A 17,527-nucleotide genomic window follows, 5' to 3' on the forward strand; every position below is an offset into this window, starting at 1 on the left:
CCTAGCCCCCTATCACCCATAGACCCAGCATTTGGGTGCTCCCCCATTGAATAACTCAACACTCCCCCACCTCAGGACCCAGGCATTTGGGTGCCCCCCACCCAAAGACCCAGCAACCCCTCACCCAAAGGCTCAGCATTTCGGTGCCCCCCCCACCCATGTCCCCAGGCTCACGGGTGTCGAAGGTGACCTCCAGGGGAGTGGGGGGGTCATCCCCCCCCCTGCCCCACAGCTGCGCCCCATAGCGCCCCGATGGCTCCAGGCCCCACAGCTCATGAGATGTCACCTCAGGGGGCAGCCGCAGCATCTGGGGTGGCACAGGGGGGTTTTGGGGTCCTCTGGGAATTATTAGCATCCCTCAAGGGTGTATTGGGGTCCCAGAGGGATATTGGGGTGCCCTAAGAGAGTATCAGGGATCCCTGAGGGGATATTGGGGTCCCCTAGGTGTTTTTGGGGGTCTCATGGACATTACTGGAGACCTCCAAGGGGCATTGGAGTGCCCTAAGGGAGTATTAGGGGTTCCCAAGGGGTTATTTGGGTCCCTGGCTTGGTACTGGGGTCCTTCGGGCATTTTGGAGGTCCCATGAGCATTATTGGGGTCTCAGGGGGGTATTGGGGTGCTCTAAGAGAGTATTAGGGGTCTCTGATGGGTTTTGGGGGTCTGCAGGTGGGATTGGTGTCCCCAAGGGGTTTTTGGGGTCTCTGGATGGGAAAATTAGGGTCCCTCAAGGAATATTGGGGTCCCCAGGGGTGCTCTGAGGTTTTGGGGTGCTTTGGGGGGGTCATTACCTTTTGGGGTCTCCCAGGGGGGCCATAGACGAGGTCATAACCATCAGTGGGTGTGCTGAGGGGCGCCCAGTGCAGCCACGCACTGCGGGGCCACACGGTCCCCACCCAGAGGGTCCCTGGGGCGCCTGTGGGGGTGGGGGAGGGTGCTGACACTCCCAAACCCCCCAAGGACCCACCCACTGCCCCTCACATACACCCCCAACAACCCCACTTTGGACATGAACCTCCTTAGAAGCCCCCATGGATGCCCCTTACCCACAGACTCCCCGTAGCACCCCAAGGTTCCCAGGCCCAGGGGTCCACCCCACCAGGGACAACTCATCGCTCCGACCAACCAGCAATGGTCACCATCAACCATCAAACCATCAACCATCACCATCAAATATCAACCACCACTATGCAACCAAAAACCATCACCATCCAACCACCAGCCATCACCACCCAACCACCAGCCATCACCATCCAACCACCAGCCATCACCATCCAATCACCAGCCATCACCATCAACCGTCCAACCATCACCATCCAACCACCAACCATCACCATCAACCATCCAACCATCACCGTCCAACCATCACCTTCCAGCCATCAAGCACCACCATCCAACCGTCAACCATCAATCAACCATCAACTATCACCATTCAACCATCACGATCCAACCATCAATCACCATCATCCAACCATAAACCATCAACAATCAACCATTCAACCAGCACCCACGAACTGTCCAACCAGCAATAACCCATCCAACCATCCACCCAACCACCTGTCCATTCATCCAAACACCCACCCAGCCATCTCACCACTCCATCACCAACTTTTCACCCACCCATCCCTCATCCACCCGCACTGCAACTCCTCCAGCCATTGCCCACCCACCCATGGGCCCTTCCAGCTGCCCACATGTTCTTATGCTCATGACTGCATCAGCCCACTCAACCATCCATCGTCCGTCCATCCATTATCCATCACCCATTCATCCAACCATCATCCATCCATCCACCCACCAACCTTGCACGCGCTCATCCCATCATCCACAACCATGTCAGAACTCAAGAGCCAATCCCATTTCCATCAAGGCCAAAGAAACCAGGACAGGCCCTGCCCCAGCTCCTGCCACCCCCCAAACCCAGCACCCAAAGAGGATGAAGAAATGGTCTACAGCCTCCTCACCTGTGAAAGTGTCAATGGACACGGGACCCAGTTGTTTGCGGCCCCACACCCCGTACAGGTTGAACTTGTAGCGGCGGGACGGTGACAGCCCAGGAACCGTCACACTGCGGGAACCCCCATCCACAGGCACCACCTGAGGCTGGCCTTGGGCATCCTTGTACTGCACCGTGAAGGAGTCAAAGGTGCCCTCGGGGACGCTCCACTTCAGCTGGATGGAGTCAGAGGTGACATCAGGGGCTGTGAGCTCGCCCAGGATTGGCTGGGACGGGGGTTCCTCCTCTTGTGGAACTGGGGCTGCAACAGAGAGGACACAGGTCAGGGCATGAACATCAACCCGCCCATCCACTGATCCATCCATCCATTCCTCCACCCATCCATCCATCCAACCAACAAATCTTCTCCCACCAACCCATCCCTCCACCACTCCAACCTTCCATGCTCCCGTGCTTCCATCCATTCCCACCAAGAGATGGTCCCAGTTCCCACCAGGTCCAAGGGACCAGAACAGGCCTTGACCAGCGCCTGCCACACCCCAAACCCAGCACTCAAAGGGAGCATGGTTGAATCCTTCACGGACACTCACCTGTGATGGTGTCAAGGAAGATGGGGCCCACACGTTTCTGCCCCAGCATCCCATAAAGGTAGAAATTGTAGCGGTGGGACGGTGACAGCCCAGGAACCATCACACCGCGGGAACTCCCGTCCACAAGCAGTGACTCAGGCTGGCCTTGGGCATCCCTGTACTGCACTGTGAAGGAGTCAAAGGTGCCCTTGGCGACGCTCCACTCCAGCTGGACAGAGTTGGAGGTGATGTGGGAGGCCGTGAGCTCGCCCAGACGGGGCCGGGTTGGTGCTTCCTCCTCTTCTGGAGCTGGGGCTGGAATGGAGAGCGTACAATGAAGGGCCTGAACATCCACCCACCATCCCATCCATCCACCCACCCCTCCATCTGTCCCTCTCTGTCTCCAACCTCACATTCTCCCATTCCTCCCACTCATTCAGCTCCCAAGAGTTCCCATTTCCCAAAAACCCATAGAGACTCAGGACAGACCCTGCCCCACCTCCTGCCCCATGTCAGACCAAGCTCCAGATGAGACAAAGAAGTTGTCCACAGTCCCCCTCACCTGTGACAGCATCGGTGGAAATTGGGCCCAGGTGTTTCTGCCCCCACACCCCGTACAGTTTGAACTTATAGCGGTGGGACGGTGACAGCCCAGGAACCATCACACTGCGGGAACCCCCATCCACGGGCAATGACAAGGGTTGGCCTTGGGCATCCTTGTACTGCACCGTGAAGGAGTCAAAGGTGCCCCTGGGGACGCTCCACTCCAATTGGACGGAGTCAGAGGTGACATCGGAGGCTGTGAGCTCGCCCAGAATTGGCTGTGATGGGGGCTCCTCCACCAGCTCGGCTGCTGTAGGAGGGAGGGCACAACACAGGGCATGAACATCCACATGTACATGCATCCATCCGTTCTTTCATCCGTCTTACTACCCATCCCACCATCCATCCAACCAACCATCCATCCATCAATATATTCCTCCATCCATTCTTCCATCAAGACACCACAACAGATGATAACCAAAACACCATCCAAATACTCTAACAGAAACACACATTTTCTGCCATTCTCCCATCTAAAAACCTCTCCAGACACCTCTCCACCAACAGATCCCACCATCCCTCCAGCCAGCCCCGTCAGCACACAGGAGATGGTCCCATTTGCCAGGACCAATGTCAGTCCTACTCAAGCTTCTTTCATGTCCTCAAACCAAGAGCCCTGAAGAGACAAGGATGGAATCTACAGACGCCCTCACCTGTGACAGCATCAGTGGAGATAGGGCCCAGACGTTTCTGGCCCCACACCCCGTACAGGTTGAACTTGTAGCGGCGGGACGGTGACAGCCCAGGAACCGTCACACTGCGGGAACCCCCGTCCACAGGCACCACCTGAGGCTGGCCTTGGGCATCCTTGTACTGCACCGTGAAGGAGTCAAAGGTGCCCTTGGGGATGCTCCACTCCAGCATTATGGAGTCGGAACTGACGTGGGAGGCCGTGAGCTCGCCCAGGATTGGCTGCGGTTGAGGTTCCTCCTCCGGCTCAGCTGCTGTAGGAGGGTGGGCACAACACAGGGCATGAACATCCACAAGTACGTCTGTCTATCCAGTCTTTAATCCATTTTACTACTCATCCATCCACCTATCCATCCAACCCTCCATCCAACCACCCATCCATCCTACATCCAACTGTCTATCCATCAATATAGTCCTCCATCCATTCTGCAATCAAGACATTCAGAGAGATGATAACGAAAAAAACATCCAAACACTAACAGAAACCCACCTGTTCTCCCATCCAGCTACCTAAAAACCTCTCCAGACACTTCTCCACCAATAGATAACCCCATCCCTCCAACCAGACCTGCTACCACCCCTCCATCCAGCTCCCAGTCAGTACCCACAAGATGGTCCCATTTCTGAGGACTAGTGTGGGTCCTTACTCAAGCTTCTACCACCTCCTCAAACCAAGAGGCATGAAGGGACAAGGATGGCACCTCAGGATGCCCTCACCTGTGGCGGCGTCAGTGGAGATGGGGCCCAGACGTTTGCGGCCCCACACCCCGTACAGGTTGAACTTGTAGTGGCGGGACGGTGACAGCCCAGGAACTGTCACACTGCGGGAACCCCCGTCCACGGGCACCACCTGGGGCTGGCCTTGGGCATCCTTGTACTGCACTGTGAAGGAGTCAAAGGTGCCCTCGGGGACGCTCCACTCCAGCTGGACGGAGTTGGAGGTGACATAGGAGGCTGTGAGCTCGCCCAGGATTGGCTGCGATGGGGGTTCCTCCTCTGTCTCAGCTGCTGTAGAAGGGAGGGTTGAACACAGGAGATGAACATCCACATGTACAGCCATCCATCTGTTCTTTCATCCATTTTACTAGCCAGCCAGCCAACCATACAAACATCCATTAATCCAAACTTTCATCCTTCCATCTGTCCATCCATCAGTATATTCCTCCATCCATTCTTTCACCAAGACACCTTGACAGATGATACCAAAAAAACATCCAAACACCCAAAACGAAACCCACTCCTTCTCCCATTCTCCTATCAAACACCTCTCCAGGCATCTCTTCACCAATAGATTCCCCCATCCCTCCATCCAGCCCCCAGTCAGTACCAACAAGATGGTGCCATTTCTGAGGACCAGTGTGGATCCTACTCAAGCTTCCACCACCTCCTCAAACCAAGAGGCATGAAGGGACAAGGATGGCACCTCAGGATGCCCTCACCTGTGACGGCATCAGTGGAGATGGGGCCCAGACGTTTCCGACCCCACACCCCGTACAGGTTGAACTTGTAGCGGCGGGACGGTGACAGTCCAGGAACCGTCACACTGCGGGAACCCCCATCCACGGGCACCACCTGAGGCTGGCCTTGGGCATCCTTGTACTGCACCGTGAAGGAGTCAAAGGTGCCCTCAGGGACGCTCCACTCCAATTGGACGGAGTTGGAGGTGACATCAGAGGCTGTGAGCTCGCCCAGGATTGGCTGCGATTGGGGTTCCTCCTCCAGCTTGGCTGTTGTAGAAGGGAGGGCACAATGCAGGGCATGAACATCCATATGTACATCTGTCCATCCAAACTTTCATCCATTTTTCTACCCAACCATCCACCTATCCAGCCATCCACCCATCCAGTATTCTTCCAAATCCAACCATCCATTCAACAATATAATCATGCTACTGCCAAGCCACTCACACAATCACAGAATGGCAGGTGTCAGAAGGGACTTCTGGATATCATCCACTCCAACCCCCACTACTAAACTAGGTTGACGTACAGCATTATGGCATCCAGGCAGGTTTTGGATATCTCCAGAGATGGACACTCCACAAGCTCTCAAACATCACTTCATATATCACTCCTTTGATTAAGCCCTTTGCCCACCCACACAGTCATCCTTGCATTTATCCATCTGTTCCTCACTCCACATACCCAAATTTTTCTTCAGCCATCTTTCCACACATCCATTCATCCCTATCTCTGCAACCCACCCTTCTTCCCATGCATCCAATCACCACTCCCGTCTTCCTTTAAGCACTCACAGCCCTTGGTTCTATCCCTTAATCCATCCACCAAGGATCCCACCAATCACAGATTCCTCCAACAGGACACCCCAACAGATGATAACCAACAAACCATGCAACAACCCAATCACTCAAACATAAACACACCCTTTCTCCCATTCTCCCATCTAAAAACCTCTCCAGACACCTCTCCATCAATAGATAACCCCATCCCTCCAGTCAGACCTGCATCCACCCCTCCATCCAGCCCCTAGTCAGCAAACAGGAGATGGTCCCAATTCTGTGGTCCTTACTCAAGCTGCTACCACCTCCTCAAACCAAGAGACATGACATGACAAGGACAGAACCAGCAGATGCCCCCACCTGTGATGGCGTCGGTAGAGATGGGGCCCAGACGTTTGCGGCCCCACACCCCGTACAGGTTGAACTTGTAGCGGCGGGACGGTGACAGTCCAGGAACCGTCACACTGCGGGAACCCCCGTCCACGGGCACCACCTGGGGCTGGCCTTGGGCATCCCTGTACTGCACTGTGAAGAAGTCAAAGGTGCCCTCGGGGACGCTCCATTCCAGCTGCACGGAGTTGGGGCCGACTTGGGAGGCTGTGAGCTCGCCCAGGATTGGCTGCGATGGGGGTTCCTTCTCCGGCTCTGATGCTATAGGAGGTAGGGCATAACGCAGGGTACAAACATCCACATGTACATGCGTCCATCCATTCCTTCATCCATTTTACTACTCAACCATCCATCCATCCATCCGTTCATCCCTCTGTCCAATCATCCATCCACTCATCAATCCAACCATCCATCCATCAATATATTCCTCTATCCATTCTTCCACCAAGACACCCCAACAGATGAAAACCAACAAAACATCCAAACGCCCAAATAGAAACTCACCCTTTCTCCTGTTCTCCCCTCTAAAAACCTCCCCAGACATCTCTTCACCAATAGATCCCACCATCCCTCCAACCAGACCTGCATCTACCCCTCCATCCAGCCCCCTATCAGCACCCAGGAGATATTCCCTTTTCTGAGGACCAGCATGGGTCCCACCCAAGTTTCTACCACCTTCTAATACCAAGAGCCCTGAAGAGACAAGGATAGGACCAGCAGATGGCCTCACCTGTGACAGCATCAGTGGAGATGGGGCCAAGACGTTTGCGACCCCACACCCCGTACAGGTTGAACTTGTAGCGGCGGGATGGTGACAGCCCAGGAACCATCACACTGTGGGAACCCCCGTCCACAGGCACCACCTGGGGCTGGCCTTGGGCATCCCTGTACTGCACTGTGAAGGAGTCAAAGGTGCCCTCGGGGACACTCCACTCCAATTGGACAGAGTCAGAGGAGACATCGGAGGCTGTGAGCTCTCCCAGGATTGGCTGGCGTTGAGGTTCCTCTTCTAGCTCAGCTGCTGTAGGAGACAGGGCAGAAGGCATGGCATGGACATCCACATGTACATCCATCTACCCATTCTTTCATCCATTTTACTACTCATCCCACCATCCATCCATCCACCTATCCATCCTACCAGCCATCCATCAATATATTCAAGACAACCAAACAGATGATAACCAACAAACCATCCAAACACTCAAACAGAAACCTACCCTTTCTCCCATTCTCCCTTCTAAAACCCTCTCCAGACATCGCTCCACCAATAGATTCCCCAATCCCTCAAACCAAACCTGCACCCATCCCTCCATCCAGTCCCCAGTCAGCATCCACAAGATGGTCCCATTTACCAGGACCAGCATGGGTCCTGCCCAAGCTTCTACCACCTCCTCAGATCAAGAGCCCTGACGAGACAAGAATGGGACCTCAGGATGCCCTCACCCGTTACAGCATCGGTGGATATGGGGCCCAGACGTTTGCGACCCCACACCCCGTACAGGTTGAACTTGTAGCGGCGGGATGGTGACAGCCCAGGAACCGTCACACTGCGGGAACCTCCATCCACGGGCACCACCTGGGGCTGGCCTTGGGCATCCCTGTATTGCACCGTGAAGGAGTCAAAGGTGCCCTCGGGGACGCTCCACTCCAGCTGGACGGAGTCGGTGCTGATGTGGGAGGCTGTGAGCTCGCCCAGGACTGGCTGTGATGGGGGCTCCTTCACCGGCTCAGCTGCTATAGGAGGTAGAGCACAACGCAGGGCATGAACATCCACTTGTACATGCGTCCATCCATTCCTTCATCCATTTTATTACCCATCCATCCATCCATCCGTTCAACCCTCCATCAAACCATCCATCCAACCATCCATATATTCCTCCATCCATTCTTCCACCAAGGCACCCAAACAGAAGACAACCAACAAAACATCCAAACACCTAAATATAAAATCACCCTTTCTCCCGTTCTCCCATTTAAAAAACTCTCCAGACACCACTTCACCAATAGATGGGTCAATCCCTCAAATCAGACCTGCACCCATCCCTCCAACCAGCCCCTAGTCAGCACACGGGAGATGGTCCCATTTGCCAGGACCAGCATGGGTCCTACTCAAGCTTCTACAACCTCCTCAAACCAAGAGATATGAAAAGACAAGGATGGGACCTCAGGATGCCCTCACCTGTGACAGCGTCAGTGGAGATGGGGCCAAGACGTTTGCGGCCCCACACCCCGTACAGGTTGAACTTGTAGTGGCGGAACGGTGACAGTCCAGGAACCGTCACACTGCGGGAACTCCCGTCCACGGGCACCACCTGGGGCTGGCCTTGGGCATCCTTGTACTGCACCGTGAAGGAGTCAAAGGTGGCCTCGGGGACGTGAAGGAGTCAAAGGTGCCCTCGGGTACACTCCACTCCAGCTGGACGGAGTCAGGGGTGACATCAGATGCCGTGAGCTCTCCCAGGATTGGCTGCGATGTGGGTTCCTCTTCCGGCTCAGCTGCTGTAGGATGGATGGCACAACACAGGGCATAAACATTTACATTCATCCATTTGTTCTTTCAACCATTTTACTCTCCAAACATCCACCTATCCATCCAACCATCCAACCATCCAACTGTCCATCCATCCATGCTACTGTTGAGCCACTCACACAATCACAGAACAGCAGGTGTTGGAAGGGACTTTGGCGAACATCCAGTCCAATCCCTCTAATAAAGCAGGTTGAGGTACAGCACGATGGCATCCAGGAAGGTTTTGAATGTCTCCAGAGAGGAAGACTCCAAAAACTCTCAAACAACAACTAATTTATGTCTCCTTTGATTTGGCCACCCAACCTTCATTCTTACATTTATCCATCAGTTCTTCAGTCCCCCCATCCCTCCAACCTTGCAGGCACCCATTCCTCTATCCAGCTCCCAGTCAGTACCCACAAGATGGTCCCATTTCTGAGGACCAGTGTGGGTCCTACTCAAGCTTCTACCACCTCCTCAAACCAAGAGGCATGAAGGGACAAGGATGGCACCTCAGGATGCCCTCACCTGTGATGGCGTCAGTGGAGATGGGGCCCAGACGTTTGCGACCCCACACCCCGTACAGGTTGAACTTGTAGTGGCGGAACGGTGACAGTCCAGGAAGGTGACAGCCCAGGAACCGTCACACTGCGGGAATCCCCGTCCACGGGCACCACCTGGGGCTGGCCTTGGGCATCCCTGTACTGCACCATGAAGGAGTCAAAGGTGCCCTCGGGGACGCTCCACTCCAGCTGGACGGACTCAGTGCTGACTTGGGAGGCTGTGAGCTCGCCCAGGATTGGTTGGGTTTGAGGTTCCTCCTCTGGCTCAGCTGCAGCTACAACAGAGACAACACAATAAAGGGTATGGACATTCATGCCTCCATCCGTCCATCCATCCAACCAACCATCAATCCACAACATATTCCTTCATTCAGTCCCAGAATCTATCTCACCCCTCGACGGTCCAACAGCTCAACCATTCCTTTAAGACTCCATAAATCCTCTTATCACCCAACCACCCCACCAGCAATCCATTAATTTATACGAATTATACGAATCCATCCATCCACTCATATGCTCAGTCGTTCGTCCATCCAACCATCCCAATGACTGTTTCATCATTGAAACTGCAACAGACTCGTCCATTCTTGATCCATTCAGCCATCTCAGCAGATATCCATGCTTCCACTAATTCATCCATTGAATCAACCATCTTTTCATCCATTCATCCATTCAATCATCTATTCAGCCACTAATCCATCAAGAAACCTTTCTGCACAACCATCTATTTGCATTTTAAACCAGACAATCATCCTGCCTTAAAAACATCCATCCATCCATGCAACCAACAAACATCCATCCATCAATGTCTCCTTACATCTCTCCAGCCTTGCAAATCTCCCATCCATACATCCAACACCAAGATGTTCCTATTTCCAACATGGCCCAAGGCATCAGCACAAGCCCTGTTCCAGCTGCTCCCAAAATCCAAAACCAGTGCCTAAAGGGACACAGATGGGATGTGCAGATGCCCTCACCATTCCTCCCATCCATCCTCCTCCTGACCTTCCATGTGTCTTTCATAACACCTCTGTTCAAGTCAATGTCTACAAGATGTTCCCACTCAACAGGCTCCAGCCCCGCAGCAAACTCAAGGCTGACAATGGACAAAGACTGTGCCAAACACATATGTGTCCTAACATCCACCCATCCATTCATCCACACATGAAACCATAGACAAATCAATGACCCAAACAGCCATAAACTCATCCAGGAACCCAAGCAGCTAGTCAGCCACCAACCTATCACTTCATCCTTCCAACTTCCATGCACACGTGCATACATCCAACCTCAAACCAGCACCCAAAAACTCTTCCTGTTTCCCAAGAGGCCCAAGAAACTGACAACACACCCTGCCCAAGCTTCTGTCTATTACAAACCCAATAGTCCTCAGGATGCACAAAGTCCTCCTCACCTGTGACAGCATCAGTGGAGATGGGGCCCAGACGTTTGCGACCCCACACCCCGTACAGGTTGAACTTGTAGCGGCGGGACGGTGACAGCCCAGGAACCGTCACACTGCGGGAACTCCCATCCACAGGCACCACCTGGGGCTGGCCTTGGGCATCCTTGTACCGCACCGTGAAGGAGTCAAAGGTGCCCTCGAGGACGCTCCACTCCAGTCGGATGGAATCGGAACTGACGTGGGAGGCTGTGAGCTCGCCCAGGACTGGCTGCAATGTGGATTCCTCTTCCGGTTCGGCTGCAGCTACAAAATACAGGGCACAATGCAGGGCATGAAGATCCCAGACATCCCTCCAGAATCCATCTGTCCATCCATCCAGCTCTCTTTCTAACCCACCATCCATCAAATGACCCATCTCTCCATGCACCCTTCTCAATCCATCAGTCCTTGAAAACACACTTCAGTTCAACCACACATCCAACCATCCATGTACCAGTCCGTCCACCCACACAGTCAACCTCATGTCCGTCCGTCCATCCATCCATCAATCCATCCACTCACCCAATCCTGCCTCCACCCAACACACCCAGACCACCATTCCAGCTCTAAAACTGCCACAAACCCATCCCTACTTGATCCGTTCAACAATCCCACCACCCATTCATGCTTCCTCTAATTCATCCATCAATTCATCTACTCAATGAAATTGCCAGCCACTCATCCATAATTCCATCCGTACATGCACCCATCCATCTCTCCGTCTCTCCTTCCATCCATCAAATCTCCAACCTTTCCCTGTCTCTCTCTCCATGCGTCAGACCTTGAATCCACGCCACGATTCACCCATCCCACCAACCAGATGCTTCTTTATTCACCCATCCCACCAACCAGATGCTTCTTTATTCCTCCAAACAAATACTCCTCTGAACACCCATCCATCATCCATTCATCCCACAAACTCCCCAGCCGTCCATCCAGATATCTTGCCACCTCCTCACCCAATCACACAACCAGGCAAAGAACCAAACACGGACTCAACCATTAAATCATGGAATCATTGATGTTGGAAAAGATCTTTAAGATCATTGAGTCCAACCATTAACCCAACACTGCCAACTCCACAACTAAACCATATGCCTGAGTGCCACATCTACTTGGCTTTAAAACCTCTCCAGGGATGGTGACTCCAACCTTTCCCTGGGCAGCCCTTTCCACGGTGTCACAACACTTTCAGTGAAGAAACTTTTCCTAATATCCAAACAAACTCCACCCAGGTGCAACTTGAGGCCATTTCCTGTTGTCTTATTGCCTGCAACTTAAGAGTACAGCCCGATCCTCACCTCACTACCCCACCACCTCCATATCTAGGATTGACAAAGGACAAAGAGGGGCCCACACCCCACTCACCTGTTATGGCATCAGTGGAGATGGGGCCCAGATGTTTGCGGCCCCACCCCCCGTACAGGTTGAACTTGTAGCGGTGGGATGGTGACAGCCCAGGAACCGTCGCACTGCGGGAACCCCCATCCACGGGCACCACCTGGGGCTGGCCTTGGGCATCTTTGTATTGCACCATGAAGGAGTCAAAGGTGCCCTCGGGGATGCTCCATTCCAGCTGGATGGAGTCAGGTCTGACATGGGAGGCGGTGAGTTCACCCAGGACTGGCTGCGATGTGGGTTCCTCTACCGGCTCGGCTGCAGTTACAAAACACAGGGCACAATGCAGGGCAAGAAGATCCCAGACATCCCTCCACAATCCATCTGGCCACTCATCCATCCAGCTCTCTTTCTAACCCACCATCCATCAAATGACCCATTTCTCTATGCACCCTCCTCCATCCATCAGTCCTTGAATCCACACTTCTGTTCAACCACACATCCAACCATCCATGTACCAATCCCTCCACCCACCCACTCAACCACACAATCATCCATCAATCCATCCACTCAACTGTTTGCCCACCCAACACACCCAGACCACCATTCCAGCTCTGAAACTGCCACAAACCCATCCCTACTTGATCCATTCAGACATCCCACCACCCATCCATGCTTCCTCTAATTTATTTATCGATTCATCCACTCAGACAATGAGATCACCTGCCGCTCCTGCATAATTCCATCCGTACATGCACCCATCCATATGTCTGTCTCTCTTTCCATCCATCAAATCTCAGACCTCTCCCTGCCTCTCTCTCCATGCATCAGACCTTGAATCCATACCTTCATTCCCCCATCCCACCAACCAGATGCTTCTTTATTCCTCCAAACAAATACTCCTCTGAACACCCATCCATCATCCATTCATCCCACAACCCCCCCAGCTGTCCTTCTGGTTATCTTGCCACCTACTCACCCAATCACACAACCAGGCCAAGAACCAAACACGGGCTCAACCATTAAATCATGGAATCATTGATGTTGGAAAAGACCTTTAAGATCTTCGACTCCAACCATTAACCCAACACTGCCAACTCCATAATTAAACCATGTCCCCGAGTGCCACATCGACTCATCTTTTAAATCCCTCCAGGGATGGTGACTCCAACCTTTCCCTGGCAGCCCTTTCCACGGTGTCACAACACTTTCAGTGAAGAAACTTTTCCTAATATCCAAACAAACTCCACCCAGGTGCAACTTGAGGCCATTTCCTGTTGTCTTATTGCCTGTAACTTGGGAGTAGAGACTGATCCTCACCTCACTACCACACCACTTCCATATGCAGGGTTGACAAATGACAAAGAGGGGCTCACACCTCACTCACCTGTGACAGCATCAGTGGAGATGGGGCCCAGATGTTTGCGACCCCACACCCCGTACAGGTTGAACTTGTAGCGGTGGGATGGGGACAGCCCAGGGACCATCACACTGCGGGAACCCCCGTCTACGGGCACCACCTGGGGCTGGCCTTGGGCATCTTTGTATTGCACCATGAAGGAGTCAAAGGTGCCCTCGGGGATGCTCCACTCCAGCTGGACGGAGTTGGTACTGACACCAGAGGCTGTGAGCTCGCCCAGGACTGGCTGCGATGTGGGTTCCTCTTCCGGCTCAGCTGCGGCTACAAAACACAGGGCACAATGCAGGGTATGAAGATCCAAGACATTCCTCCACAATCCATCTATCCATCCATCCAGCTGTCTTTCTATCCTACCATCCATCAGATGACCCATCTCTCCGTGCACCCTTCTCCATCCATCAGTCCTTTAATCCACACTTCTGATCAACCACACATCCACCCATCCATGTACCAGTCCCTCCACCCACCCACTCAACCACATAAACGTCCATCCATCCATCATCAATTCACCCAATCGTGCCTCCACCCAACCACCCAGACCATCATTCCAGCTCTGAAACTGCCACAAACTCATCCCTACTTGATCCATTTAACAATCCCATCACTCATCCATGCTTCCTCCAATTCATCTGTCAATTCATCCACTCAAACAACGAAATCACCTGCCACTCATTCATAATTACACCCATACATGCTTCTATCCATCTGTCCGTCTCTCCTTCCATCCATCAAATCTCAAACCTCTCCCTGCCTCTCTCTCCATGCATCTGTCCTTGAATCCACATCTCCATTCACCCATCCCACCAACCAGATGCTTCTTTATTCCTCCAAACAAATACTCCTCTGAACACCCATCCATCATCCATTCATCCCACAAACTCCCCAGCCGTCCATCCAGATATCTTGCCACCTCCTCACCCAATCACACAACCAGGCAAAGAACCAAACACGGACTCAACCATTAAATCATGGAATCATTGATGTTGGAAAAGACCTTTAAGATCATTGAGTCCAACCATTAACCCAACACTGCCAACTCCACAACTAAACCATATGCCTGAGTGCCACATCTACTTGGCTTTAAAACCTCTCCAGGGATGGTGACCCCACCCCTTCCCTGGGCAGCCCCTTCCAGGGCTTGACTACATCTTGGGTGAGGAAATTTTTCCTAATATCCAACCTAACCCCACCCAGGTGCATCTTGAGGCCATTTCCTGTTGTCTTTCAGCTTGCTACTTGAAAGTAAAGCTTGATCCTCTCCACACTACCATGCCACCTCCATATCCAGGGTTGACAAAGGACAGATAAGGGCCCACACCCCACTTACTTGTGACAGCATCGGTGGAGATGGGGCCCAGATGTTTGCGGCCCCACACCCCGTACAGGTTGAACTTGTAGCGGTGGGATGGTGACAGCCCAGGAACCGTCAAGCTGCGGGAACCCCCGTCCAGGGGCACCACCTGGGGCTGGCCTTGGGCATCCCTGTACTGCACCGTGAAGGAGTCAAAGGTGCCCTCAGGGACACTCCACTCCAGCTGGACAGAGTCAGGGCTGACATGGGAGGCTGTGAGCTCGCCCAGGATTGGCTGTGATGGGGGCTCCTCCTCTGGCTCAGCTGCAGCTACAACAGAGACAGGACAGTGTAGGGCATGAACATTCCATAAGTACCTCCACCAATCTGTCCATCCCCCACTGCCTCCATCCATCCATCCCCTCATCCTTCCAGTTTTCTACCCAACCATCCCTCTATGCATTCATCCACACAAGAAATCAGTCCTTCAAGTCTCTGTTCACCCAAGCATCCACCCACCGCTCCTTCCATCTATTCTTCACCTTGTTCTACCCAGCAGCCTCGCAGCCACACACCCATGTATCCTTCTACTAATTAGAGCATTATTTCATCACACATGTCGCCATTCATTCATTTGTTCATCCCTGTCTTTGTCAGTCCTTTCATGCACCCCCCAGTCCTTTTGTCTCTTTCTCTTCATTGAACCTTCTCTCCTTCCATTTCTTCAATCAACCAGCCATACTTCAATCCACCCAATCACCCATTTTTGGGTCCTTTTCCACTCATCCATCGGTCCTTCCATCCAACCCTAGACCCAACCAGCCCAACACTCAACCTTCCATCAGGCCACCCCTCTACCTGCGTAACCATTTGTTCAATCAACTATCCGTCCAACCAACCTATTAAACCAGCCACCATCATCCATCCATGACCGATCCATCCATCCACCATCCATCCATCCAGTCACCCATTCTGCAATTAAACCATAAAGAGATCTTATCATAAAACCATCTCTCTCTCCATTCATCTATTCAACCAACCAAACTTCCACCCATCCATCATTTATCCATTCCTCACCTCCATTCATTCCATCCTCCATTCCACCTTCTGACCTTGCATGTGTCCTTCCCAACATCCCTCCCCCAGTCAATGCCTAAGAGATGTTTCCGCTCAATGGGCTCCTGCCCTGCTCCATACCCAGGACAACCAGGGCAAGATGGGGCTCACAGCCCCCTCACCTGTGACAGCATCAGTGGAGATGGGGCCCAGACGTTTGCGACCCCACACCCCGTACAGGTTGAACTTGTAGCGGCGGGACGGTGACAGCCCAGGAACCGTCACACTGCGGGAACCCCCGTCCACAGGCACCACCTGGGGCTGGCCTTGAGCATCCCTGTACTGCACTGTGAAGGAGTCAAAGGTGCCCTCGGGGATGCTCCACTCCAGCTGGACGGAGTTGGAGGTGACATGGGAGGCTGTGAGCTCGCCCAGGATTGGCTGTGATGGGGGTTCCTCCTCTGGCTCAGCTGCAGCTGCAACAGAGACAAGACAGTGAAGAGCATGAACATCCACATGTCCGTCCATCCATCCAACCATCCATAAACCTTACTACATCCAACCAACAGACCATCCACTCACACCCTTTTCCTTCAGTCAGTCCTTGAATTGATCCCACACATCATCTGTCCAACCACTTACCCATTCATTTAAAACTCCAACCACACCAGTCCCCAGCCAACTGGCCAACTGACCACCCATCCACACGTCTATCTGACTGTCCTACCATCCATCAAATGACCTGTCTCTCCATGCACTTTTTGCCATCCATCAGTCCTTGAATCCACACCTCTGTTCAACCATCCAACCAATCAAATGCTCCTTTACTCCTCCAACCAACCAGACAGTCAACCAACTATTCCAATATTCATGCATCCATCCATCTACCCATCCATGCATCTCTCCTTCCATCAGACTTTATGTCCACACAATCATCCAGGTCACAAAACAGACTCACATTCACCCAAAATTTTATCGACCCATCCACATATTCATCCATTCAACCAACCAACCAAGGAGCCACCCATTCATTCTTCATACAGCAAATGACCCATACATTTCTTCATCCACCCACCCACCCATCCATCCATCTCTGCAGGCAACTAAGGAGACATCTGTCCAACCTTCCATCTATCCATCAAACCAAACTTTGCAACCACCCATGCATCCATCCATCTGTCTCATCATCCCTCCAATATTGCATACTCCCATCTCTATGACTTAGTGGCCACCCAAGGGATGTTCCCAGGTCCCACAAGGTCCCAGGGGATCAGGACAGACCCGAGTCCAGCTCTTGCCCTGCTCCATACACAGGGAACCAAGGGGACAGAGATGGGGCCCACACCCCACTCACCTGTGACAGCATCGGTGGAGATGGGGCCCAGACGTTTGCGGCCCCACACCCCGTACAGGTTGAACTTGTAGCGGCGGGGGGGGGGCAGGCCCGCGAGCACGCCACC

General features: G+C 53.1%; 1 protein-coding gene across 1 annotated transcript in view; it reads right to left on the reverse strand.

The window, feature by feature from the left end:
- Positions 1 to 124: 124 nt before the first annotated feature.
- The window catches only part of LOC104547668 (tenascin-X-like), a gene marked incomplete at both ends in the record, with an annotated part of 24,574 nt that continues 7,171 nt past the window's right edge, over positions 125 to 17,527 (reverse strand). Inside the window, 22 exon segments of the mRNA XM_010193463.1 lie at positions 125 to 307; positions 790 to 914; positions 1,963 to 2,256; positions 2,546 to 2,839; positions 3,087 to 3,374; positions 3,775 to 4,068; positions 4,535 to 4,822; positions 5,257 to 5,544; positions 6,411 to 6,707; positions 7,177 to 7,464; positions 7,890 to 8,180; positions 8,626 to 8,809; positions 8,812 to 8,945; positions 9,484 to 9,559; positions 9,561 to 9,787; positions 10,933 to 11,220; positions 12,331 to 12,618; positions 13,024 to 13,029; positions 13,688 to 13,981; positions 15,048 to 15,335; positions 16,250 to 16,543; positions 17,422 to 17,527. The exon segment at positions 17,422 to 17,527 is cut by the window's right edge and continues 221 nt beyond it. Coding sequence (XP_010191765.1) covers positions 125 to 307; positions 790 to 914; positions 1,963 to 2,256; positions 2,546 to 2,839; positions 3,087 to 3,374; positions 3,775 to 4,068; positions 4,535 to 4,822; positions 5,257 to 5,544; positions 6,411 to 6,707; positions 7,177 to 7,464; positions 7,890 to 8,180; positions 8,626 to 8,809; positions 8,812 to 8,945; positions 9,484 to 9,559; positions 9,561 to 9,787; positions 10,933 to 11,220; positions 12,331 to 12,618; positions 13,024 to 13,029; positions 13,688 to 13,981; positions 15,048 to 15,335; positions 16,250 to 16,543; positions 17,422 to 17,527 — 5,115 coding nt within the window.

This window comes from Mesitornis unicolor, unplaced genomic scaffold (genome assembly GCF_000695765.1).
Source record: "Mesitornis unicolor isolate BGI_N332 unplaced genomic scaffold, ASM69576v1 scaffold16631, whole genome shotgun sequence".
Classification (NCBI taxonomy): Eukaryota; Metazoa; Chordata; class Aves; order Mesitornithiformes; family Mesitornithidae; genus Mesitornis; species Mesitornis unicolor.